Below are 27,349 nucleotides of genomic sequence, written 5' to 3'. Positions count from 1 at the left end.
TGACATGTCGTTTTTTAAAAATGACTAGATTACCCTTATGATGTCAGCGCTCGCAAACGACAGTTAACAGATTGATGGACGGCAGAAGTGTTTTGTCAACTTAAGGTATACGAGTGATACACTTGAAAAGTGTTGTAGCACGTTTGATACTAGTGTCATTTAAGAGTATATGACTAATAATTTCTTTTTTTTTTAATTAAATCAATTATCTTAGTACTCTCTGATTTGCGCCGATAAAAATCCAATCGTGTAATTATCTCATAATACATGTACTTATACGTCAAAACAATTTAAGCATTTCAAACCCAGCCAGAAGATAATGAACATTTGAAATTGAAGTCTCAATGGTCTCCTGTAACTGATGTTGTATGTGGGATAGAACAGAAGACTAGCAGTAATCACTATATTGATATACCATAACACCATACAGCTTTATTGTGGTGGAAATCCAAGATCTTGTATTATCTCAGAGAAATGGCAGCACAACCCACCTGCACTTTTTTCACAAATTGAATCGAATTCAAGTAATACGAAAATTGAACTGAATGCATTTGTGGTCCCCGCAAGCGAGGAACATCGATCACAAGAGTTTGAATTAAAAAACATTGGATGAAAGCTTGATGAACAGCAGATAAAAATGTGCAATGCAAAACAACATGCAGGCCTTGGAGATACTGAAATGAAGAGAAATGGTAAACATCAAGTGGTACCGTGCCAACAATGAAAGCTTTTGCAACATTGGATGAAAGTAGAATTTTCTAGTAAAATCTCATCAACTCTCATCATCTACCAGAATTGTAGACTCATTGCCAATTCCAAGGTCCATTAAAGATGCCATTTCATCATCAAGCAATAATGGTAAAGGGGAACCCTGTAGATTGAAAGACAGAATTGCTTAATGACAACAAAGCAAATTGGTAGCATAGAAAATTTTTTAAGCATGAATATTCTAAGTTATAGAGTACTCAATTAAAGAGGAAGTATCCTTGGATAAGTTCACAATTTTCTATATCAAAATCTTTTTGCATTTTAAACTTTAGACAGGTCTCAGGGGAAAATTTGAAATTGAAGAAAGCTGGAAAACACAATTCAGAAGAGCCCAAAAGTTCTAACCCAAGTAAATTCGCACAATCAAAGTGAAAAACTTAGTAGAATGACCACAGAAAAAGTAGCAGACACCATCTACCAACATCTTCTTCTTCCTTACAATGCTAAGGCATTAATCATTGTCAAGATATTATTGAGGGATTATATAGACAAACCTCCTCCTGAAGAAATAATTTTGGCTTGATCGACTTCAACTTGAAAAAGCTCTCACAAAGAATTTTTAGCTTGCCAACCTAATATGAATGAATCATTTGAAAAATAAGTATTTAAAATATGCAAATATTGTGGCCAATATGTAGGTCTAGAGAAAAGGTAGGGAAAATAACTGTGGTACTGGGTGGCAATTTCTTTGTCAGCAGGGGCTTCTCGCCAATTGATGCAGCTACACATTTCAGAATGATAGCTGCATATTTATGCATACCAAATGAGTGCTAACACTACTTAAAAGAACAGAAATGAAATCTAAGATCCATACAAATAAGTCCTGAAGACATTTTCTGATCTCCTGCTGATCCTGTCGATGGCCTCTCATCCTCAATCCCATGGAATTCCTTAAGCTCACCAAACCTGTAAGCAAGTTCAACTTGATAATAAGCATGATGAACATCATTAATGGTTTAATGATGGATAGAAATTGCCATCAAGTTTGTGATTGAGTCTAGCGGTCATTTTAACCTAGATATGGGTTCAAGCCTTCTAAGTCACTCGGCTATCCCAAGCAAGGTTATGAACTGGCCATAATTAACTGGAGAAATGTTATACTGGAGTACACTACCTAGGATGTAGTCGCTTGATTTCTTCAGGATTATCATGTAACTTTGACATAACTAAGCGAACATACCTGCAAAAAAGATTCTTTATCATATCCTTTAATTCATTAAAAGACCTGCAACGAGCTCTTGTCATATAACATCGATATCCGAGTTTTCTGTTCACCCTATGATTTTGCGATCATAAATCATGTGAAATGCCATTCTACTAATAGAGTAGAACTGAACAGAGAATAATTACCGGATCTCAGATTCCTTCCTTTCACGAGGGCTAACCTGAAAAGTTTATTAGATAAGATTATCACATGCAAAAAGAATCTTGCAAAGGAGTAAAAATGTGGATCAGATCAAAGTTCAAGAGTTCACCTCACTCCCATTTAGTATTTTAATCTTTCCTAATCGTGCAATTATTGCAAATCTGGAGATACCACCCCTTCCTGGATCAGATACAGGGTTCTCAGAAAGCCTGATATCCTTCAATGTGAAAAACAGAAGAGGAATCAGAACATAAGTCATTCACAGACCTATGATTTTCTGCTTATGTATGCATGGAAGTATATATGTTCTTCTGAGCGTATTTGTGTGAGTGTGTGTGTGTGTGTGAGAGAGAGAGAGGTATTGCTTTAGAGCTCTAATCATTTAGCTTATGACCTAGGATTTAATCCAGATAAATGATCGACCATCTGTATAGATATTTTTACCCAAAGATCCCAAAAATTCATGGCTATCATAAATGTTGAGGTTACTGTTATTCACTCATGAGACAATATCAAGCAGGTTTGAAAATTTGAGGGAGGTTCACAGGATAAACTTTACCATCAACTTCGGAAAGGAATCCAGTGAGTCAATTGAAGCCAGATCTTCAATCATATTACTCCCTGAAGCATGTAATGAGAAAGCAAAAATCAGAAAATACACAACAAATGAAACATGAGAACTGGTAGGTAGTTTTTTTGAATTACCCAGAAGAAGGCAGCACAGATTCTGAAACGGCAAGTAGCTTTCTTCATGAGATTCATGTGCACTGACCAGCTCATGTATTGTATCATTATTCGGATAATAGATACGATTCAGATTGTTCTTGTTCAGATAAAGTTGCTCTAAACTGAAAGCAGAAACTGCGATATGATAGTTGCCAGCAGAATATAGCAACTCCAATTGAAAATATTATGCTATAAATTCCTGACGGAAGAGAAAAAGTACTTTCCAACCTTCTTATCTGACAAAGCTTAAGGATTTCACTCCATTCAGCTATACAGTTATCTTCTAAGTTCAAAAGTTGCAGATTATCAAATCCTTGCACAATAGGTGACGAAACTGGCTGCAAAGCAGAGAGCAAGATAACATTGTCTTTATGTAATAATTCTACAACCAAGAATTATCAATATTTGATGAGTATTACCGTAATTTCGCTTATGCTATTCCCCATAAGATGTAGCTCTTCAAGTGCCGGCAATGAATGCTTAAGTATTTCAACCTGCCATAATAAAAAGGTGGTATTCTACAAATGAAGTACAAGCCACTACCAAAAAAAACTATCCCAAAAAAAAAAAAAAAGAAAAGAAAGGTGGGGAGGGACTGGGGAGATAACCCACCTGCATCCAGTTTACACCAGTACAGTTAAGAACTAAAATGCGGATGCTTTTTAGTTGTGGCAGCCCAGTCACCTCCTTTGACATTAAATTGTTAGATAGATTGAGAACTGCAAGAGCAGGCAACTGCTCACCAATGGCACCAATATCCTGCAACGAAAGATAAATTCAACATCTATGAACACTTCCCTGGGAATGCCCATAACTCTTCACAAAGGCAAATGAACCATTACCGATTCTGATGTATGAAAGGAAGCAAGATCAAAGATTCAGAAAACCTCTGTTTTGTTTCTATTTTCCTTTTGTCATATAAATGTTAAGGCATTAAAGACTCAACATCCCTCGTTTAAATCAAGCCAATATGTCCAGTATTTATTTGGCATATAACGAAATTTCAACAAGCAGCAGAAAAGAGAAGACACCATCCATTTAAATAATACAAACCCAAATCATAAATCTATGATCTAGAGAACAAAAGCATATGCAAATGGAAAAAAGAATAGAAATAAATAAATAAAAGAAATGCGTTACTCAAACCATTACATCGAGTTCAAAACTAACTATTGCTTGTAAATAATGAACACTCCCCAAGCAATTGATTGTAATTGAAATTAGCACTTCCATCTATATCTCAAGATGAAAAAAAATACTCGTTTAACAATTTATACAACAATCATGAATTACTGGCATCTAGGAGAGTTGGTAAAGATGGCAAAAAAATAACTCACTGATTAAATGAGTACAAAATTTAATGCGAACAGAAAAGGGAAGAGAGCGATAACAATACATATTTGAAGCAAATCTTACACACAGATAAATGCAGGAACACCCACCTTCCAATCTGAAAGCAAATTTCCAGTCAAATCAAGCTCCTTCAAATCTACAACACAAGCATAGAAAAGCTAAGATCAGCAATCAGCATATCAGAGAACTCTGACAAACAAAACTTTGAACCAATTCACTCAGTAGTTCCATAAAGAAAAATCAAAGAATGAAAGATATTAGGGCAACTTACTCGTCACAATAGTGCCAATGTTAGCTCCGGGAGAGCTAACACCCAAATAAGGTAATGCCGCACTTGTCAACTCTTCAAATTTACTAAACTTGTCCTGAATTTTGTCTTTACCCACAAGTTCAATCGACACATGTTTGTTACTGGCTGATAGAACATACATTTCATCTACAAAACAAAAACAGTTTTAACAAAATGCTTGCCTTCTCAAGATAAAAAGCATTACCAACTCAAGCAATCACTGACCTTCCTCTTCTTTACTAGATTCACCTCTGTATCTGACTCGAAGAGCTTCAGGCAACGAAATGCCTGGGCTCAAGTTATGGACACGAACAAAGGACCCGGATTTCTGAGATTTTGCCTGGAAGTATCGGACTCCATTGATGGAACCATCATGCTTGCCATTCCCATAATCCCAATCAACCCCGAGCCAAGTGCCGGAATAGCCCTGTACTTCACCAACGTACTTAACTGTCCCAATTCTACGGGCGTCATTGGCTGAGTGGACTCTCTGTCCGAGTTTGTACGACTCAGGATTACAATCGTTCATTTGAACCGCCACTGAGATGTCTATCAGATCAGTATGATCACCATTGAGAACTTTTTATTTCTATGTCAATAATAAGATAATTGCATTACTAAACAGAAAAATCAAATTCAGTATCCTGTCTACAATTCCAGTAAGAGAACGAATCCAGAATGAATTGAAAGGCAAAATACACTTACACTGCCTTCACTGAAGTCCGTTGTCAGTTCATCTACTGATTTGATTGGACCGGTCCCTTGGGTTGGCTTGATGAATTGTACTTACAGGGCCACTAAAGCCGACGGCTATGGCATTAATCGGCAATATTTACCTTCAGAGGAGTGGTTATTTTAATTTAATTGACTTTAATTTTCAGCATAAATTTTGGTTTATTGATTTAATATAATTTAATAAAAAATATTAAATAAAAAGCAAAGTAGCATGGAAAATTTAAATTAAAATATCCTACCCTTCGTTTATTTTCTCTGATTTGCTATTCTGGCTTAAACCACCCCAAGCGTCATGGGCCCATCATGAGAGCCCAAGCCCCAATAGTTGCGGATATATTGAGATTGTTTTATAATAATTTATTTTTTTCTAAATTAGATAGTTCCCATGCATCCTCTGCCATCAATCTGTAAACTCAAAGATAAGAAAAAGAAACAAAAAAGCAACACAAAAAATAAAAAAAATATAGAGCCGCTGAAATGAGCAGCTCGTTTAGCATCCATAGCCTCAAGGCTTTGCCTTCTCTTTCTTCAACTCGATGCGTAACAAAATCATCTCCTCTCTGCATTATTTGTAAACACAAACCAAACACGAAACCCGCGAAGCTAAATAAGGTGATTAAACTTCTTCTTCTTCCTCTGCTCTTTTTTTTTCCCCCCCTCTCTTTCCTCTCCTTATTTAATATTTTCCCACCGTTGTTTTTAGCGTGAATGAATGTACCGACCTAATGTTCACAGCAGAAATTTACAGGCATTACCCAGAAAGCTATTGATTGCTTTGATGAGAAAAAGTCTAGCTTAGGAATTCAAGCCGGAGCCGTACTCTTGGCCGCGGTAAGAACATCATTGATCTTTTATAGGTTTTTTTTTTCTTTGGTTGAATTTACACAACTTGATATTGAGGCTCAAATGGGAATTTTTTTTTTCTCTTTAATTAATTTATTACATATATAATGTGTATATCAGTTAGAGCAGCCAGCACTTGCAGTAACTGGAGAGAATAATCATGAGATAGACTTGACAGTGGCTTTAATAAAAGTGGGAATTATTGCCTTCTGGTACTTCCTCATCATGCCGGTGAGTACTTTTTTTTTTATTTAATTTTTGAAATGACATCGAATTTCATATGTGAATTATTTATACATATGTTTGGTGAATGGCAGCCAATCATAATGAACTGGCTTCGAGTAAGGTGGTACAAGAGAAAGCTATTCGAGATGTATGTGCAATTCATGTTTGTCTTCATGTTCTTTCCCGGGTAAAGTTTTCCTTTCCATTTTCTTTTGAAAACATACATACCAAGCTATAATTTTCTTTAACCTTTATTGGATTGGAGGTACGAATTACAATTTTCTTTATTTATTTATTTATTTATCTTTTTTTTTTTTTAATGTATTGAAAGTTCCCAATCTAATGTTAATCTTTTTTTGTTTTTTTTTTCTTTTACTTTTGAATTTGCAGTCTACTGCTCTGGGCACCATTTCTGAACTTCAGAAAATTGCCGCGGGATCCATCAATGAAGGCTCCATGGGATACACCAGCAGATCCTTCAAAAGTTAAGAATGCATATTTGAAGTTTCCCTGGGCCCAAGTTGAAGATTACGAATAAATTTGCATCACATGTGCCCCGTTACATTGTCTCTCTATCTTCTCAAACTCAATGGCTCAAAACAGCCACCTTTTTCCAGGCCAGTTTGAATGAATGTAAAGATGTGTATGCTTAAGCTACCACACTATTTTCGCTCAAAACATAATAATCAACATAATTCATTTTAGTGGAATTCATAATGTATTTGGAGAGCTGGAGTCTTCTCACTCTAATTTTTATATATTTATTTAAAGATGAAAATGAGAATTTTATTCCGTAAGTCCTATTTACATTTAGAGTGAGCAGCGAGATTCCCGCTTTTATGATTGTTACTCCTACTTTTTTTTCCCTTTTCTTTTAAATATAACATAATTATATTTTTATTAAAATAAAATAATGTTGTATTTATTTAAAAATAATAATATTATATTTATTTAAATAATATTTTTATATTATTTAATAATATTATATTTATTAAAAATGTTAATTTACGTTGATTTTAAGTTAAAATTATTTAAAATAATAATATTATTATATTCATAGAGAATTAATAATATTACTATACAATACCTTTATTTGAAAATATAATATAATATTAGTATATTATATTAATTTAATTTTAATTGTATTATATTTGTTTAATATTAATAATTAATAATAATAAATCATTTATTATAAGAAAAGATTAATTTTGCACTATATTATTAATAATCATGTTTCATTTGTATTGTTTTTGTCAATAATTTTTAATTTACATAATTAAAATTAAACAAATAAAAAGTTTGTGATGTATATAATTAAGAAGAATAATGATATAGTTACAAACTCTTATAAAAATTTATTTTGTATAAATTGACGCGACATGATAAAATTAGTTGAATTAAATATTACTTGACTTACATGATTTATTTATATTATTTTATATTTTCATTCAATCAATAAATTAATGACATATCAGTTTGTACAAGATAAGTTTGTAAAAAAATTTGTGACTGTATCTTCACTCAATTAAGAATATTAATAACAAGTTTTGACTTATATGATTAAAATAAATTATAAAATAAATCATTTATATTATAAATAAACACTAAACAGTGGTGGCGCAAATGCCACCCCAAAGGGCGGCGGCGACTTGACTCCGCCATATAAGGCGATGCGGTGAAGTGAACCGCCACTTGAATCGATGTTACTGGCATCCAAAGTAATTGATCGACATGGCGGTGCAAAGCACCACACCTTTGAGTGGCATTTGTGCCACCAATATTATGTTTCCACTGACAAAATTAGTACCACTACATAGATCACGAAATAATGAGTCTGATGACACTAAATTCAACATACGACAGTTTTCATCGCCACCGGCGACAGCGCTAGTGCCGGAACAATGATGCCAATGACGGGACAATGTCACCGGTGAATGTTGTTAAATTTTATAAAATTAAAATATTTTCTATATTTTTTGTTGTAAGAATACATTTGAGAATAAATATTTTTGTTTAGGATATTTTTATATTTGTTCATTTTTAGTCTAAATATTAGAAAAATAAATTAGATATTAGATAATATCCATTAAATATTTTAAAAAATATTCATATCTATATCTAAAAATTTTGGATGAATATTATCTAACCTAATTAGACGAGACTGAATATATGAACATCCACCTTGGATGAACCAGTTTACCATTCCTCCAAGGGACCACTCGATCCAAAAGCTACTAGTATTTTTCGGTCAACTTTTATGGAGACTAAAAAGAACAAATCTTTTAACACACAACTTGAACAGGTGAAGGTACTGCGGAAAACACTTGTACCAGAAGGATAAATGAAGATCTGTTGTAATTGTATCAGAAAACTCATTTCTTAAAAGATTCTAAATGTTTCCCGCCATTAACCTAATCATTCAATTTGATCAGGATCTACAAGTGAAAAAAAAAAAAAATCATCAAATAACGCTATTCTTTGTAGTACACCATCATGTAAACTAGAACCAATCACAATCTTTCCTCTTATTGTGTCCTAGGGGGGTGGCTGGATTCTTCAGAAACTTAAAAAGGCCTGTATTCTGATATCGTGTCAAAGTCATCAAATCATGTCCCCAAAAAAACTGTGTAAAATAAAAGATAAGCCCTTCGCCTTTCTTGGTCAGCAGCAGAAAGTTGGAGAGAAGATAAGTATTGATAAGAATAAAATGATGCTTTGCATCAATTCCTGCCAATAAATATAAACCATCACTTTCAAATAGATGGCTGGGAGGTAAAAAACACAGAAATTTTCTCCCAATCCAGGGACTCCACGTTCGGGGACATGAAGGCAGCACCGACGGCGATTGCAATAACAGCAAGGGCCACACTTTTCAGGCAACCATGACCACTTGACAGCTTGCCAGATACAAGCTTACAATACTTATCTGCATTCCGTAAGAGTGATTGACAAGCAGCATCTGCTGTGCCACCTATTCCTTTCTCATTCTACAAGGAGGGGAGAGAGAAAAAAAATCAAAAATTTAATCCAAAAATAACTAGCATTTCCTCATATAACCAAATAATATCTCATTAGTAAAGTAAAAGAGAAACTCGAGACAATATAGCAATTCAATATCCTAAAACAACAACAGGATACCTTCTGTCTGAAACTCTTCAGAGTTGCCCTAAACGGGTCAAGAGGGGACAGTTTAGCAGAGTGCTCCTTCCATTCCTCAGAAAGTTTTTTCAAAACCTTAACACTACCTTCTAGATTGGCCTCATAAAGCTTGTCCTGTTCACATACAGGTAGAATGAGAAGACTATATAAATTCTACATGGCAGGCCACAAAGGGAAATGAAGAAACCATCTTGTATCAGCATAAAGGGTTTGGTGAGAATAGCTCACCCAGTGCTTGTAACAATCAGCACTTTGGGTTAAACACCAGATGAAAATGCCAGCTGCCTCATTGGATAAATCGGGAGTGCCTGTAAGAAACAGCTTTACCTCAATCTCAACTTGAAATCCTATCATTTTCCAAAAGCAACTAAAGAAAATCGACTGAAATGAAAAGGCAATTCAAGTTTCATACTTTCTCCTGCAAATTTGATAGCAAAACTCAGTATCTGCAGTGAAACTTGTTTCATTGCTTTGCTTCCAGGTACGCCAGCAAGAGCCACCTCTTTTAGGGTGGGATAAATAGCCTCAAACCTTTCAGTGGCCTATATTGATTATCATATACAAAGGAAAGTAAATAAGAGCACAAAATCTATATATAGCAAAACCAAACAGCAAATTTCCACCTAGACAATACATACCTTTACTCTAGCCGAAGATGTAGGGAACGTGAGTCGCAACAGAGTCTCAAGTGCAGAAGGTGGCACCAACCGCTCCCCCTTTCTAACTGCACCATTCACCAAAATAGTACGAGCTTTTGGGGAAGACAAGATTCTGCAACCAAAAAAAATAGAAGTCACAAACTAAAAGAACCTGAAGCAAGAAAAATAATGGCAAGCTTCAGAGCTTTCATACCTCTCCACAAGCTGCAAAATTATATCCCTGGACTGTGGATTGCAATTTTTGCCACCAACTATTGGCAAAAGATTGTGTGCCCACGAGTACAACCCAACAGCCAGCTCCCCTTGAGAGGCCTATAAAAGAAAATTTGGAAACTGAGATAAGCATATTTAATGGAGAAAAATAACAAGACACAGCCTTAGTATGTCAGATAGATCCATTAGTTGTGCTAAATTGTTTTCCACTCACCTGAGCAATCATCCAAACAATTACTGGAAGCTTATCTTGTCCCTGATACTTTGCATTTTCCCTCAATGCAGGTAAAACACCGATTAAGACATCAGGTTTCCGTCTCAATACCATAGCTAAAGCCACAAAAATTGCAACCTGCCAAGTCAACATGAAAATATTGTAGCATATATGAAACTGCGGCAGAAAATGTCTGTGCTAACATGCAAGAGACTCAAATTTCCAAAACAATCATTTGAATAAATATCATGGAATTAAAGAAATTCAAGCTGAATAAAGTCTTATATAATATTAATAAATATTTTATTAATAATGGTCTAAGTAAATCAAATAAAAGAAACTTAGTATGTGGTTTTATTCAAAAGACAACTTGGTATGTAAAGCTAGACAAGGAAGAGAATGAAGCAAATTCAAAAGAAAACAATAAAATTCTAAAAATTTTATACTAATGCCTTCCAAATAGGAGAGAAATAGATAGTTAATGATGCATAGGACTAAATAATAGAAAACTTCATGATTAACTAATTTTCAGAAATAGAAAAGCAAGGAGCTTAAATTCAGAGGATTCAGAAAGCCAATGATTATTGACTGTTAATAGAAGAGCCAACTTTGTGATGATCAATTGATAACTATAACATTATAGGGTGGAAATTCTAAGTTGGCAAAGATATATGGCAACCGAAAGGCTTCAGAATGGTATCATCGGTACCTGCTAGTCTATTAGAAAATAAACTAAGCTTGGAGCTGCAGAACAACGGCATAACAGTCTACTTAAGCCATAGCCCAGAGGTATCACAAGTAATATTCGTCTTCTTTTCTCTCACTCTCCCCTAGTTGAGTTCATATTCAAACCTGACAGACCCCACCAAGTGCAAACTCACAATTGATAACATCTCACGCATTTCCCACATCACTAGGCATGACTAAGATTATATATAAAAAGGAGCTAATTGTCCAGCAACTCAATAACTAAAATATGGGCAGATAATCAAAATATATCACTAAAGAATCATCCACCAAATAATGCGTGAAAAAAGTGAAAAAGGAAAGTGTGCGCATTTTTATCAGCAGATTACCTGAGATTTGGATGATGCTTGTTGCACTACCTTTTTAGAGGCCTTTGAGCTAACATTATGGGTTTCCACATCAGCAAGAATGCTGTCCAAACACCATAATACAAAGGACCCCAGCACTTCAGGGGAGCGTTGGTTGATCCAATCAATTGAAGTCTTATAAACAACATCCGGAATTTGAGAAAGGGGGATCTGTTATAGAATTTAATTGCTAAGTTAGAAATACAATAACTTAAGAAGATAGATTTAAGAAAAATAATAATAAAATAAAGCTTCTCTGATCTAATTATCATTCAACAAATAAATGTTAGTCACATTTCATCCTATCTCACCAAAATGGAAGCCTGATTAATCAGCAATAACCAGACAAATGAAACAACTCCAAAAAACTTACATCGGCCATCTTAGCCACTGTGCTTTCTCTAAAAATCTTCATCCACGGGAACTGGGATGCAGTCACTCCTGAAAATGCCCTCCCAAAGTAATCAGCAAATCTCATCATTTGTATATCTTGCTTGTCCTCATAAGTACCCTAATCAAAGATTTCAAAAAATAAATAAGTAAACAAACAGATCAGATCAAATCACAAGCAAAAAAGCTTAATTTACACATAATTAAAGATTAAATTATCCACATTCCCAATAAAATTGCTTAATTTTTTTTAAATTTAGTGATTAAATTAATATACACTCACACAAAATGCTTAATTTATCAGTGAATTTATGAATTTCAGCACTTACAGAAATATCAATGAGAAAAGCGCTGAGATCAGTGGCGTCCAGCTTGGCAGCGGCTTCAGCAACAGTAATCTTTGGCTTCTTCGGCTTCTTCTGCTTCGGCTTCTTAGGCTCCTCGGCTTTCCCATTCTCCGCCGCCGCAACATCCGCGTCGCTGTCCTCGTCATACTCGTCATCAGATCGGTGCTTCGATCTCGCCGGCGCGCTCTCACTCGCCGCCGCCGACAACGCCGCCTGCCGAGCTCCGATGATTCTAAGATGCCGCTCCTCGGCCTGCTGTTCGAGATTTCGGAAAACGTTATTTTTTTCGCCGCTACTCCCAGCTCCGCCGTTAGCAGCGACAAGAGCGTTGCTCGGGTCAGCGCCTGGTTTCGTCTTCCTCTGGCGCTTCGCGTAGGTCACCTTCTGCCACCCGTGATCGACATTTGCGTTGTTATTGTTGTGGACTTCGGAGGCTCCGTTAACGTTTGATTCGATGAGTACTGGTTCCATGACTTCTTCGATTCGAAAAGTCGTCGTTTTCAGAATTTTGTTTGTTTTAATTTTGGTTTTTTTTTTTTTTTTTTCTCTCGCTTATAGACGGAGAGGAGTAAAATGAAAGAGAGAGGGAAGCGAGGGGAAGTGGGGAAGAAAAGGCCGGGAGTAGATGGAGAGGATCATTTAAGGGAGTTGACTTCGAGGTTTGCCATTTGTTTTGTACGAAATCACAGGACTGCCACGATTTTTTTAATTTCTTAAAAAGTGGAATGAATTTTGAAATTAAAAAAATAAAAATCTTTGTGAGGTATGGATGTCAAATGTCTATTGAAAGAGATGCCAGCACGTTGCTTCAACTTCTGTACGGGATATTTCTTCATTATTATTTTTTCCAAAGTCAGTGGGATTTGAATTTTTTTTTTTTTTTTTTTTTTGAAATTATTTGGGTGGTGGGTTTTTAATTGAGATTTAAATTTGGTCACCGTCATTCAAAGGTCTAGTTTGGCGACCACCGTAGTATGACCAATGCTTTTTGTATACCTAACCTCGGCTGTTCTCCATTGAAAAAAAAATCCTAGTTAGTTTATATTAACCTATATTATTTGAATTTTACAACATCAACATGCTAAATCCACATAATAGTTTCATTCACTTATACTGAATGTATATCTTTTTTGCTTGATTATAATGAGCTTTCTACACCAGTATCATCGTTTTCAAGTGTCCTCAACAAAACATGGAAGAAAATGATAACTAAAAGGTAAACGAGTACAAAATCTACTTGGGGATATTATTAACTCAAAACAATCTCTTAATTGGTCATGTATTAGTCACTAAAGTTCTCAGTTAGTATCTAACTATTTAGAGCCCAACTAATATAGTGTTGATTTGTAAATTTCCCATAATTTAATTGGTGAACAAAAATTAATGATTTAGGGGATATGATAATCACAAAGTAATAGCTGCATCACCTGGGATCATTAGGAACTTTCTAGCCCCCTTTATAGAACATAATACAGTGTAATTTATATAATAATTTTTTGTGCTCTCGATTTAGGGCAAAGGTTAAGTTAATAATTTTAATAAATTAATAAGATAATATTGTGGTTCTATTCACATCGTAAAATAATGATTTTCTGAAATTACAAATATAATAGTTATGATATTTTATTAAATAAAATATGACTTTATCCTTACTTGTTTTTTTTTTGAAATTTAAATATAACTGGATTTCATCTCTAATCTTGCTTATTGCTTCAAGAAAATCACGGGTTGAATTCTAAAATTGCAAGAATTTTATTTTTTTATTAATTTAATTTATATTTAGTAGATTAACTCACTTTTAATTGATTAGATTGGTAAAATACAATAGATTTTTAATTGATTAAGATGTATGTTCATTGAATTATATGTAAGCTTTATAAATTAATAAACTATAATTTATCAATTAATTAATACGTCTTTAAATTAATAAGTTTTGTACAACCCTAATATTATTAATTTATAAAAATTTTACTGTACTTGAAGAAATGCTTTTTATTTCAAGTAATGAGAGAAAGTCGTAGATGAGATAGATTATCACATTCACACCATATGTACGTGTATTCATAAAAAAAACTTTATCACATACCATATCAATTTAGAATATTGTTGATGAATTTAATAAATTCCTTTTTTTTTTTTTTAACGACTTTCGTGAAAGAAGACACAAGGCAAAAGAAATGGGTAAAACTTATAATTCTTAGGGGGGGAAAACACTTAAAAAGTATTTGTTCACACTCAAGCACCAAAACCATTATTCATTTATTCATTCTTATCTTGCAGACAATATACAATAGTAATGAAATATAAAGTCCTTGTAAATGGTAAACTCTTAAGCTGCTGAGAATTTTTACAAAGTTAACAGCAACATTCTATTTCCGCTGCTCAATAGCAGCTTTCACTTTTGGCATGTAATGGTCTTGAACTAGTTTCCGCTGGGGAATGCGTTATGCTGTTTGAACAAATGAGTCAACAAGAACCTCATCAAAATAATATATATTTTCTCATCCAGATCCAAAAGCAAAGTAGAATTTTAGAGAAGTTCTATTTAATCATTTGTAGTTCTTTCTTCATCGTTGTTGGTGCTTTGGTTATATGAAAAATAACTCAGAAAGAATAAAGAGTTGTATTTAACTGTTTATACAATACAAGAATCATATTTAACATATTTTTATTTATAGTTGGTCGAATTAAGCGATTGTTTAAATCCTCATATTTCATGAAGGTCTGGGTTTATGTAAAAAAATAAATTATATAGTAGGACATAACTGTATTTAACAGGAGTATTAAGGAGAAATAATATTAAAATTTTGCATTCATATAAAAGTTAGAATATATAACTTTTTTTCGTTCAAATCTAAATATCTCATAATCTAATATAGGTCATAGAAAAAAAAAATTGAAAACTCTAAATGTCTTAAAATAATTAAAATTCAGACTTTTGATTAAAAAATTAAAAAACCATATTTTATTACAAAGATATCCGTCATTTGAATTACTATCTAAGACAATTTATTATAAATCAATAATACATAATTGTCCAAATCTTCATTCTTTAGGAAGATCTGAGTTTATATATAAAAAGATAAATTATATAGTAGGAAGTAAATGTACTTAATAGGGATATTAAGAAGAAATAATAGTAAAGTCATATTAAAATGTTTTATTATTCGTATAAGAGTCAGAATATTTAACTTTTTTCATTGAGACCTAAATATCTCATAATCCGACATAAGTCATAGCAAACAAAAAAAAAACTGAAAACTCCAAATGTCTTAAAATAATTAAAATTTAGACTTCAAATAAAAAATTAAAAAACCTCATGTTATTAAAAATTTTACTACGAGGATATTCATCGTTTGAATTACTGTTAAAGATAATTTATTATAAGTCAATATTATATAATTATTTTGAATACTCGTATAGTAAATTCATTATTCGATGTACATGATTTTCGTGCTTTAAATTTTAAAATTTTATTTCCGATATTTTAATCAACGCTTAAATGAACAACAATAAAATCAATATTTTTATTTTTCATTTTCATAAATTAAAAAAATTTGCATTCATCATTTGAAAAAAATAAAGTAAATAAAAAATTTTTTTGGCCTCTTCTTTTTCTTCTACTTCTTCTCCTTCTTTTTTTCTTTAAGAATTTATGGACTTTTTTATTATTATTTTTCTCATCGCAAGTTATTGTGGGTGTAAAAATTAATATTGAACATAAATAAATAGAAATTAATAATTATATTTTATTGAATAATTTGTTTACAATTTAACTGAATTATATTATTTTAAAAATTTATTAAATCTCTTGAAATTGAGTGTATTGAATAATTTTATTGACATTTTAAGTAAATAAAATTAATTAATTTAAATAATTTGAATAAAGATCATTTTAAAATTTTAAAAAATATACAAATTAAATTTTAAAATATTTAAAAAAAATTATAGTACAAATAACCTCATTAAAATATAATTAGTTGACAAAAACAATTAAACTTATTCTTTTTAAATTTTTAAATTTTATATATTAACATCTTAAATACTAACTCTTATCTTTCAATTTTTTTTTAATCTAGCACTTTCCTGCTAGCCAAACAGAAAATTCCATGCACACCAGATATTCCAAAAATTTTATAAAAAAAAAAAATCAATGAAACCTTTAGGAAATCTAGGGATGGCAATTGTACCCGCAAACCCGCAAATCCGCCCAAACCCACCCGTCAAAACCCGCCCGTTGCGGGTAATTTTACTCGTTGCGGGCGGGTTTAGTATTATAAATTAAAACCTGCACATGGATGCGGGTGGGTTTGGTATTAACCTTATATCCGGTGGATACCCGCATGGATATCCACCAAACCCGCAATATTTTTTTCAAATATTTTTAATTTAATTTAAATCTAAAAATGTATAAAGAAAATAATGTCATTAATTAAATTACCAAATAGCCAAAGGCTCAAAGTTGTGTATGTGTGTATGTGGCCTATATCCTATTCTAAAGTCATAATCTAAAGAAAACTAAAGGCATTTTCCTTCGAATTAGTATTTGAAAATATTAATCTTAATTATTATTATAGGCATTGTGTTGGATGAGTGCTTATGGTGGTGAATGAAATGAATATCTTCTCTTGGAGCTTGTTTTAAATGATAATATGAAATGTAATTATTATTTTTAGATACTAGTTTGTGTTTTTTAAATGGATTTGTGTAATTTATACTTAAATTTGAGAATTTGTGTTGAATTGATGTGGAAATTTTAATTTTTTATTTACATTATTTAAATATAAAATTGAGTATGTTATATGGAATTTGAGGTTATTATTATAAATTTATATATTAAACATTTGTGATTTTAAATACGGAAACCCACAAAAAATCCGCCGGATACCATTGCGGGTTTGGTAATTGTTAAAACCCGCTGCGGGTGGGTTTTTGTAAAAAAATTAAAACCCGCTGCGGGTTGCGGGTGGATTTGATAATTTAAATTTTGTGCGGGTTTGGGTTTGGTAATGGCAAACCCGCTGCGGGCGGTGCCCATTGCCATCCCTAAGGAAATCGTAGAATTCCCGTAATTTCACCATTTCACTCAGCCCCCACAGCAAAAAAGAGATGTTGGCTGCTTCAACAATCCCATCAATTCACTACAACACCAAGCTTCCATATATTCACCACTTGGTTTTAAACACTACTTCCGAGCCCAGAACAAGAAAGCCCGCAGCAGCAGTCTCCTCATTTCGGTATAACTATAATAATCATCATCATGGTTTGTTTTTCTTTAAGCCCCGTACATACGCTGTCGGTACTGTTCGTGCGAGAGCAGGGAATGATGACGGCGCCTCTGATGCCATTCCCCAACAATCTTCATCTGTTGTAAGTTTTTCTATCCGGTTCCTTCTTGTTTCCATTTCTAACTTTAGCAACACTTCTTGAATATGGTTTTGATGGGGAAGGGATTCTTTGGGCAATACTCTGCTTGTGGTAGCTCTCTTTATAGTGATAATGCGTTATTGGCAATGGGGCATTTGAATTACTTGTGAATCGAATGATGATTTTTTGTTGAAAACTTGGAGTGAGAGTAAGGATTGTCATTGTTAGTTTTCCAATAAATTGTCTGTATTTTGCTTTGCAATTAGAGTTGTTTATTTTATTCAGAGGCATTTTCAACTGTTTATAAAATATAAAGTCCTCCTTGCTAGTTGGAAAGAAAATCAAAAATTGAAAAGCTTGCCTGATGAACGTCCATATGCTTGCAAAAGGTCTCAACAAATAAGCTTTTTGACTGCCTTGAGGAAAATTGAAAGTACTATGAACTCTTTCTTATTATTTTGAGAACTCAGGTGGTGTCATTTTATGTCTGTGAAATTCCGTTTTGCATGCTGATTTTGGATATCACTATTGGACAATTGACGTGGTTTCTTGGCTCCTAGTCGATCCCATATTTATACTCAATTTGATCTGAACGAAATTTCCTTTTTGTCATGTTTTGATTCTTTTGAAGATCATTTGTTTTAGTCAAAGATTTTGGGCCTTATGCAATGTCATTATGCTTTTATTGATGGTGCTACGTCAACCAGCACGAATGTTGGTCATCAGTTCAGGCTACATATTGAGGCAGCTTGTCACTTTGATTTCAGGATATTAAAGAAATAAGCAGTAGCTCTTCGACTTTTGGTGACAGTTATGTCGCCCTGTTTGTCCAGATGCTTGGTCTGGACTATGACCCTCTTGACAGAGAACAAGCAGTAGAGGCCCTATGGAAATACTCACTAGGCGGCAAGAAGTGCATCGATTATATCATGCAATTCAGTGGCTGCATAAATCTCACCGTTAACCTTCTTAGGTCAGAGTCTAGTGCTGCATGTGAAGCAGCTGCAGGCCTTTTACGATCAATATCTTCAATCAATGTATACAGAGACTTGGTAGCAGAATGTGGAGCTATTGAAGAAATTACAGGATTGCTGACTCAACCATCCTTGACTTCTGAGGTATAGAAGAGATATCTCACCATTGGAATATCTTTCCTCATAGTTCATGGTTTAGAAAAATTGAGGCACATTTGTAACTTATGCCACAGGTGAAGGAGCAAAGTATGTGTACCTTGTGGAACTTATCTGTTGACAAGAAGCACAGATTGAAAATTGCAAATACTGATATCCTGCCATTACTAATCAAATCCCTGGAAGATGAGAGCATGAAAGTAAAGGAAGCTGCAGGAGGGGTTTTGGCAAATTTGGCATTAAGCAAATCTAATCACAACATATTGGTTGAAGCAGGTGTTATACCCAAATTGGTAAGACTATATGCCCTTTGTTTAACAGTAAAGATTTGGTGTTAGAAATGAAATATACTTGTCATTTTTTTCGGTGGATTTTTTTTGGTTCAATGATGTTTAAATTACTATAAGTAAAAGGAAATGAAGTAAAATAAAATAAGATAAATTTGAGGTGATTTCTCATATGAAGCTTCTGTTATGTTTGCAATATATGAGAGATAGCATCTATAACGGGCTTAACATTATTACACTGACTTAATATCTCATAACTATACAAGCAATAGGAGTTTTAAATGGCAATTTTCAAATGTAGATGTTTTTAATTAATTAATGCATTCATAACAGTAGGCATGTTATTTAGACTTTTTAGTCATTCTCAATAGTTTCTCAAAGAGTAGCATAAGTTGATTTGAGAAACACCAAGGGGTGGATTGGACAGTGTGATTCTTCATTTTCAATCATGAGGTCAGAGGTTCAAATCTCCATAGGGCGGCCTACTTTGAATATGGCCCATAACTTCTGTAACTACCAAGGTTGGAGATTTTGGTAGTACTGACCACTTTCAGACCTGCTGTATGGGTTATGCTGTTTCTGGGTTATTAGATAAAAGAATAAGATAATTGAAATCTTGCATGGGTGATATTTCGATTTTTGACTGGTAACAATTAGGTGATGTTGGAGTTTGATGTAGACAGAGAAAGAAGGATGTTTGGAGTTCTTTCTAAAATTGAGTTAATAGCTAGACATTTCAAATTTTGAAGACCAAGTTGATGAATAAGTAGACAATTACAGCATGTCTGGACACCTTGTGGAAACTGAGTGGTGCATAGATTCATTTTCATGGCCCTTCAGGGATCTATTCATGGCCCTTCATCTGCAGACTATAATAAAGTGTTATTGCTTGCAGCAGATTCAGTTGAGAGAAATTATCACATATAGACACAAATGGATAGTATCAGTTCCACTGGGATATCTTGAGGTGTCTTGAAGACATTAATCTTGATTAGAAAGTCTAATTATTTTCAGTACTTTCTGCAGGCAATGCTCTTAAAAGCTAATGTGGAAGGATCCAAGGTCATCCGAAAGGAAGCAAGAAATGCATTAATTGAACTTGCTAAGGATGGTTATTATAGAATTCTCATTATAGAGGAAGGTCTGGTTCCTGTCCCCATGGTTGGTGCAGATGCATACAAGTCCTTCAGACCTGAATTGCATTCATGGCCTAGTTTACCGGATGGTACCGAGATTGAACGAACTTCACAAGGGCCTTCTAAGTTTGGTGCCAATGAATTACTTCTTGGATTAAATGTTAGCGACAAGAATGCAAACATTGATGAAGCAAAGATGAATGCAATGGTTGGACGCTCGAGGCAACACTTTCTTGTGCGTATTGGGGCTATAGAATCGGAAGATGGAAGGAAACCTCAATCTGAATTTCCCATAGATCGGCAGCTAACTCTCTTGCCATGGATTGATGGTGTGGCTCGGTTAGTTTTGATTCTTGGACTTGAAGATGAAAGAGCCATAGCAAGAGCTGCAGAGTCAATTGCGGATATATCTATTAATGAGCATATGCGGATGTTGTTCAAGGAAGCTGGAGCTATCAAGTATTTGGTTAAGCTTTTAGACCATAGTAGTGATGCAGTCAGATTGGCAACAACACATGCTTTGGAGAGACTGTCTGTCAGGTTCTACATTTTCCTCTCCTTTTCTTTTTTTACCCCCTCAAATCTATCTTCAGTAGCTAGTGCTTTTAATGCTTTTTTGGGTTGATAAATTGATAATTGCTAGTCAACAACTATGGCCTTTGTTTGTAGCAGATAAACTCTTTTGTCTGAGTGGTGGAACAATATGTTCTTAGCTTATTGATGGTGAAAACTGATACTCATTTTTGTTTTCCAGATTTGCTTATCAGATTCTGCCTTTCTTCGCTCATATCCTTATATCACTGTCCTAACATATATCTCTAGTTCACAGCTGTATCACCTGAAAATTAAATCATCAAGTGCTCAATAGCGTTTTAGGCTCAATTAAGCTCAATATAGTCTTATGTGTGTTTGACATGCCACGCTTCATAATTAACATTTTCCATCACTTCTTGTTGCAGTCGTGGTGTTTGCCAGATTATGGAAGCTGAAGGTGTTGTACATCCTTTGGTTAACACTCTAAAGAACTTGGACATCTCTGAAAGCTTGATGGAAAAGGTAATTGTAATTGTTTTTCTTGCCTACAAACTTTCTTAAAATTGACTTGATGATTAGTTGAACTTTTGCCATGTTGCAGACATTGGATATACTTGGTCGTATCTTAGATCCAAGTAAAGAAATGAAATCAAAGGTTAGTCAGCTCTTTCTTGCAGCATGTTTTCCATGCTACAGTGTTCTACTGGCTTACCTACAATGATGATGCTTTCCAGTTTTATGATATACCCGTTAATGGATCAGAGAAGGGATTAGATGCTGCAGAAAGCCTTGATCCCTCGATAGAATTAACTGGAAATGTGATTGAGGCAGCCATATCAGAAACCACTACCAGGTTTTTCTCTTTCTTTTTACCCTTCTCATAGTCTTACATTTTTCAGACTGCTGTTTTCTGATCACCATTACCTTATCCTCATCTGCTCATAGTTATTGTTTATTACTGTTTGTTACTGCATGCTGCTGAATTTTCACGAGATAAGAATACAAAATAAATGAAGCAGAATTAAATACATTTATTATAGGTCTTAAGCTCCAGATCTGGTAAGTTTTGAGTTTTTGTCTAGAGACGGAGGGCAAGGTTAATGCTCAGCTGTTGCATGAAAACTAGTTATATCCTCTCATAATCTTTGTCTCGAATGCTCAATCCAAAATGGTTGCAAGATATAGGCTAAATTTTCTCTTTGTCATATTTCTATGCAAGCACAACACTAGCATTTTACAAGGAAAAATTACTTTTATGGACAGACATTCTGATATAATCTCTAGAAGCTGACTTGGATAATTAACAGCTATTTCACTGGTAGCATTTCTTTTCAGTAGTCATGCTTCCTCTCTCTTACGGCTGGGCTGGAACTTCCAATTTGTAAAGCTTGGCTGGCCTTTAGCCTGCTCTGCTTATATCAACCCCTTAACAACATTACTACTGTGGTGTAAAAATTGAAACTTTATAGGTGAATTAGCAATGCCTAGAAATAAATATTCTACTGCACAGTGGAATCAAGGTTGGCCAAACCTAGACTTCTCTAACTTATAACCAGTTTGGAATGATTGAACTGGGGACTGATCCTGCTAAGAAACTTCAGCCTTGAATCTTATTAATTTGGTTTGCTGGTGGGGCTAGTAAGAAACTCATAGATCCAGATTAATAGTAGGAATTTTGTATTTGTAAGAATCATCTAAGTGCAAGCTTTTGATTGGACTCATTTTCAACCGATATCTTATTTTTTACACACGCATTGAAGCAAGTTTTTTGCTTGAACTATGATCTATTGATCTTTGAGTGCTTTATATATCCATGATTTCTGCATGGTGTAAGTTGTGCTAATCCCCTGCATATTTCCTAAACCAGTTATGGGAAAATGCTGGACTCTGTCTTCATTGGTCGCATGATTGGCATTATGAAGACCTCATATCCAGACCTACAGAGAAAAGCAGCTTCTATCCTTGAGTTCATAACCATTATTGACCCAAGCATGGACACAATTATTTCAGCTGATATTGAATCTGGTTTGGATGCCATTTTCCAACAAAAAGCTTTGGAAGGTATGGGAACAATTTCCTTTGTTGTCAGACTAAGTTTGTCCTATATTGTAAAACCTTCAGATCTCAGTTTAACCATGTTTGTTCCTTGAAGGTACAGAGCAGGCATGGATGGCATGCTTGCTCTGTCCAGCAAGAACTGCCATTTGATAGTAAAATATATTAGGTGATCTTTAATTTTGATCATTCTTATTTCTTCATCTGGCAAAAGATATTAATTCTTGTATTTGTTGCAAATACAGTAGGGGAGCTTGAGCAACACAATGAAATTTGAGTTCACTGTTATTAGTTTCAGTTGTTTTATAGCACAAATGTGAACTTTTGAAATAGGAGTCATTTATGGATTTTGTAGAAAATAGTTTCATCCTCAAACATGGGTCCTTTTTCTACTACTTCGGTAATGCTACATTTGTTAACTGAGTAGAGACAGATTTATGCTTTACGTTTAGTTTAATTGGTATCATTAGTGGTATGGAGCAATATATTCTCAATATGGGACTTCTCCAAGCTGTTTCGTGCTGTGATGTTTAATGTTCTAGTATGTATTTGATACACTGCAGATACAGATTCTGATATTGAAGGTCGGCAGCCAGAAAAGTATGCTCTTGACATTGAAGAAGCTTCTCTCGCAATCTCTGCAGGAGCCCGGTTACTGACAAAATTGCTTGATTCTAAGCAGTTCTGCCAAACCATAAATTCTACTCATTTCATTAAATTGCTTAGGAAAATCCTCAAGTCAAATGTCCCTCTACACTATAAAGACTGGGTTGCTGCTTGCCTTGTTAAGTTGAGCTGCCTGTCTGGCCCTGACCAAGATTTTGAAAATCCAATCAACATGGAGGTTACTCTTTATGAGGCAATCCCAAGACTTATCGAGCAGATCAAGTCCTTCTCTTCTGAAGCACGAGAAGCTGCAGTTATTGAACTGAACAGAATAATCTCTGAAGGGGTGGTAGATTCTACTCGAGCCGTCGCTTCAGAGGGAGGAATCTTTCCATTGGTGAAGCTAATAGAAGAAGGAAGTAATAGGGCTGTTGAAGCAAGCTTGGCAATACTCTATAACCTGAGCATGGACAGCGAAAATCATTCGGCAATTATAGCTGCCAGAGCTGTGCCAGCTTTGAGGAGAATTGTTCTTTCACAGAGACCACAGTGGACAAGAGCGCTCCGTTTGCTGAGGAATTTACCTGTATGATGATACGTGCAAAATACTTGAATGATAAGACTACAAGAGGAGAAATCACTTGTTCTATTTAGACAATGTGTCAATGATGTAAATCAAATTCACTTTGTTCTAGAACCGTTATATGAGTTTGGACTTAGATACAGTAGAGTGATGTTATTTCTTCGACATTGTTCTTTTTCTATAAAAAAAAATTGTTCTGTTTCTGGAGATTAGATGCAACTTTTAATTTTCATTTGTCCTTTTATGACTCGTCTAATTACACAGGTCGAAAATCTTTCATGTGTGATGCTTCCACTAAACTTATATCTCTAGACAGGTGAAAGCTTTAATAGCTTGTACTCATTACTACAAAAGGTTGTACATCGAAATTTTCTATTTTCCTTGTCCTCTTTATCTTAAAAATATCGTTGCATTTAGAAGATATTTTCCACTTGACTAGCTTCAGCTTGGCGGTTATCTGTTCTCTCCAAAATAAGCAAACGAAGTAGAATTAGAAGCTAGCAGAAGCAGCAGACACCCCAGACACCACACCATGTCTTGCTTATCCTGCTGCCATTACATAACTCGAGCTTCTCTAATAGACAACACTACTCCTTCTTCTTCTCATCAAACAAGTAATTCTAACAAGCCTCCAGTACCAAAAACAAAACCCACAAAAATACCCAGAAAGAGCCAACAACAAATGCCCTTGCCCATGCAGAAGCAGGACAAGTCAAAACAGCACTCTGTCATGCAAATCGAACGTGCCATCAGCGCCGGCACCTTTCGTGATGCTGAACCCAAGTATGTTGTCTTACAGCCACTCTTGATGATTGTCAATTGGTAACAACACCATGTCGATCATTTTGGACGTTGTCTCTTTAATGGTGCTTAGGAGTGCTTTGTCAAAAGCACTTTGAAACTGCCAAAAGCGCTTTTTTGCCTGATTGTAGTGTTTGTTGACATTGATAAAAGTGATTTTTGGGATAAAAAGAGCATTGGAAGTGCTTTTCCGGATAAGCTTCTGAAAATTCATTTTGCCCTTTGGCTCAATAGTTTTTCGGAGGAAGCACTCTGCAAGAAATAGCTTTTAGGAATTTCTTCTGGAAACTTCTTTACCAAAAAGCACTTTCTTTAAAAGCACCAATGCTGTAGAAGTGACTGTTTGGTATTTTTTAATATTAATGGTTTTCAAATTATGTTTTTTTCCCCCCCTCCCTTTCTTTCATCTAAAGATAGGATGATTTATTGCCTGAAAATGTTAATTTGCTAATAAGCAGGGATTTGGATCAAGAAAAGATCACATACAATGGTATATTGCCAGATTTGAGTGGTATGTTTGAAGGACCAGTTGAGAAGCAGATTCGTGAGACAGGAGAATGGTTTGCCAAAAACTCCGAAGAAAGGCTTCGATCATCAAGTATTGACCTTCTTTTATTTCTTCCTTTTGGTTTAAGAATACAAGTAATGATTAATGCTAATTTTTTTTTTTGTTTTTCACAATGTTCTTTAATTGTTGACTTAGATGACTTTCAAAATATTGATGCAAGAGTTGGTGTCTAAACGTGAAATAATTTTGCTCTTCCTAATGCAGAGTTTATTTGTCTCCTTAGTGCATGTGTTCACGGGGCCATGTAAAACATAGCCATAGTTCTCAGAGCACTCATAAACAGATTGGGGAATTTTGTTACTATAATCTAGTTGGTTTTTTTTTTTTTCATTTCCTTTGGCTTAATCCTTGAAACCTCTACAGTCTTTCCTTGTCAGTCTTGAGACATCCGGCACCTGGATAGCGCCTTCTTGAGTAGCTTACCCTTAATCCGTTTGTTCAATAACAACTATCAATACCGTATCAAATGTCAATAAGTAGCATATTGTGTGAGATGAATTCATGAACCAAAAAGAGGACTTTATTACCTAGTTGCCAAGTTCTGCTGCTCAGTACGAGACTTTTACCGCATTTTATGTTCTGTATCGCCGGACATTCAAGTGACTCATTTCAGTATTAACTAGTAGTATATTTTAGTTCCCTTCTCTTATGTTCCTTTCTCCAGTATATCTCCTCAGAAGACTCACGTTTCAGATTTTCTAAACTTTATTAGCTCATTTGATTGTCTAAGTACAACAAATCCAAAGGTGGAGATGAACAGATAAACCTTCATTATTATAGTGGAAAAGCAATAAATATGGTTTAATATGGTTTAAGTTTGGCCCTTAATTAATCATAATTTGCTGGGGAACATACCAAGAAGTGATTTCCTTGACTACTTAAACGAGGCTTAATTGCCGAAATTATAAGGCATTGAAGGTTCAGAAGTTGTTAGTGAATTAGAAAACGAACATAATAGATATTTACCATTTCATGTCCGATCCTGAAAGTCATTCACCTATGTTGCCCGGAAAATCTTTCTCTGTGTTTACTTCTATGCAAGTGCAACACCTAGATTTCCGTTCTTGTTGTCAGATTCTTTGTTGTTTTTATTCTCTTATAATTTTGCAGGAAAAGGAATTCTGATGGTGGTCTTTAAATGGATTCTACCAATGTGGACCTTGTCACTCCTAGTTGCTTCAGGAGTCATAAAGCTACCATTCAGCATGCCATTTCTCGATGACCTGATCATGTAAGCATGTAATTCCAAGCCTACTGTCAATGTTATAGCACTTCGCTGGTTGATAACACTCAGATGTGAGCACAGACCATCCGGCTTTATGGCGCAAGATTTTTATGTCGAAATCCTCTAACAGCATGATCTCTCATTCTTCTGGGCATATTTTGTTGTTTACAAGTTGCTATATCCACGACCAAAACTCTGTACAGTTGCCTGTTTCGGGTTCCATCATTCAAGTGTAGCAAACCCCTCTTCTGCATTCTCTAATCCATGTCTTTCCTGATTGGTCATTTCTTTCTTCAAAAATGGTAATTTAATGATCTTAACTTAGTATTTCTTTGGTACAGTTTACATTCAAGCATATCTTCATTGGGTAGATGTTTTAGTGATTGACTTCTGCAATTTACTGCAAAATTGGTTGACTTATACAGTTACAGTACAAACTAAAAGTATCATCCAACAACTAATTTTTAACATTACATTTTTCTTAAAGCATGGATGCTGAGCGTTGGGGATCTACTTAGGATTATGCAAATCTTGGTCGAAAAAATGCTCTTTCTGAAGAAAATATATTTATATATAACTAAACTACCAAACTCTTGCAATTCTGACAGGCACACAGCACCCTAGCACACTAAAGCCAATGCTTCCAAACACAACCAACAAAAGCCTACAACAATGC

General features: G+C 34.5%; 5 protein-coding genes across 10 annotated transcripts; 3 read left to right on the top strand and 2 right to left on the bottom strand.

Annotated features, from left to right (window-relative positions):
* Window positions 1–236: 236 nt before the first annotated feature.
* On the bottom strand, window positions 237–5,380 carry LOC102616154 (tubulin-folding cofactor E). 5 transcript variants are annotated; one of them, XR_369579.4, is made up of 17 exons: window positions 5,208–5,380; window positions 4,728–5,091; window positions 4,485–4,649; window positions 4,303–4,349; window positions 3,473–3,619; window positions 3,280–3,354; window positions 3,089–3,198; window positions 2,840–2,982; window positions 2,694–2,755; window positions 2,244–2,351; window positions 2,119–2,153; window positions 1,883–1,948; window positions 1,583–1,674; window positions 1,434–1,510; window positions 1,263–1,340; window positions 711–871; window positions 237–496 (listed from the first exon to the last, which is right to left on the bottom strand). XR_369579.4 is itself a non-coding variant. In XM_025095337.2 (16 exons), the coding sequence occupies exons 2-16, from the start codon at window positions 5,029–5,031 to the stop codon at window positions 773–775; spliced, it is 1,608 nt and encodes a 535-aa protein (XP_024951105.1). In that variant the 5' UTR covers window positions 5,032–5,051; window positions 5,208–5,380; the 3' UTR covers window positions 237–772. The 5 variants fall into 5 exon arrangements, 3 of the variants coding, with proteins under 3 accessions (XP_024951105.1, XP_024951104.1, XP_006469203.1); XR_369578.4 differs by having other exon boundaries at window positions 237–491; window positions 5,208–5,379; XM_025095337.2 differs by having other exon boundaries at window positions 237–871; window positions 4,728–5,051.
* A 235-nt stretch (window positions 5,381–5,615) lies between these two features.
* On the top strand, window positions 5,616–7,015 carry LOC102617036 (NAD(P)H-quinone oxidoreductase subunit L, chloroplastic). 2 transcript variants are annotated; one of them, XM_006469143.4, is made up of 5 exons: window positions 5,616–5,849; window positions 5,973–6,068; window positions 6,201–6,311; window positions 6,398–6,492; window positions 6,696–7,015. In XM_006469143.4, exons 1-5 carry the CDS (start codon window positions 5,715–5,717, stop codon window positions 6,841–6,843), a joined length of 585 nt encoding a protein of 194 aa, XP_006469206.1. In that variant the 5' UTR covers window positions 5,616–5,714; the 3' UTR covers window positions 6,844–7,015. The 2 variants fall into 2 exon arrangements, with proteins under 2 accessions (XP_006469206.1, XP_006469207.1); XM_006469144.4 differs by having other exon boundaries at window positions 5,619–5,849; window positions 5,976–6,068.
* A 1,628-nt stretch (window positions 7,016–8,643) lies between these two features.
* Window positions 8,644–13,000, bottom strand: LOC102617537 (hypothetical protein). Its single transcript, XM_006469145.4, has 10 exons — window positions 12,364–13,000; window positions 12,018–12,155; window positions 11,627–11,815; window positions 10,551–10,688; window positions 10,317–10,435; window positions 10,103–10,235; window positions 9,877–10,006; window positions 9,693–9,772; window positions 9,444–9,578; window positions 8,644–9,292 (listed from the first exon to the last, which is right to left on the bottom strand). The coding sequence occupies exons 1-10, from the start codon at window positions 12,850–12,852 to the stop codon at window positions 9,059–9,061; spliced, it is 1,785 nt and encodes a 594-aa protein (XP_006469208.1). The 5' UTR covers window positions 12,853–13,000; the 3' UTR covers window positions 8,644–9,058.
* A 4,403-nt stretch (window positions 13,001–17,403) lies between these two features.
* LOC102617817 (uncharacterized) lies at window positions 17,404–24,286 on the top strand. The gene is made up of 9 exons (XM_006469146.4): window positions 17,404–17,751; window positions 18,516–18,866; window positions 18,956–19,171; window positions 20,192–20,841; window positions 21,261–21,357; window positions 21,437–21,490; window positions 21,570–21,688; window positions 22,703–22,896; window positions 23,454–24,286. The coding sequence occupies exons 1-9, from the start codon at window positions 17,491–17,493 to the stop codon at window positions 24,086–24,088; spliced, it is 2,577 nt and encodes an 858-aa protein (XP_006469209.1). The 5' UTR covers window positions 17,404–17,490; the 3' UTR covers window positions 24,089–24,286.
* Window positions 24,287–24,493: 207 nt separating this feature from the next.
* LOC102618097 (probable NAD(P)H dehydrogenase subunit CRR3, chloroplastic) lies at window positions 24,494–26,957 on the top strand. Its single transcript, XM_006469147.3, has 3 exons — window positions 24,494–24,862; window positions 25,339–25,478; window positions 26,559–26,957. Exons 1-3 carry the CDS (start codon window positions 24,612–24,614, stop codon window positions 26,681–26,683), a joined length of 516 nt encoding a protein of 171 aa, XP_006469210.1. The 5' UTR covers window positions 24,494–24,611; the 3' UTR covers window positions 26,684–26,957.
* The last annotated feature ends 392 nt before the right edge of the window (window positions 26,958–27,349 follow it).

This window comes from Citrus sinensis, chromosome 2 (assembly GCF_022201045.2).
Source record: "Citrus sinensis cultivar Valencia sweet orange chromosome 2, DVS_A1.0, whole genome shotgun sequence".
NCBI lineage: Eukaryota > Viridiplantae > Streptophyta > Magnoliopsida > Sapindales > Rutaceae > Citrus > Citrus sinensis.
The sequence above is the reverse complement of the archived record's forward strand: the minus strand, read 5'-3'. Positions and strand labels throughout refer to the sequence as shown.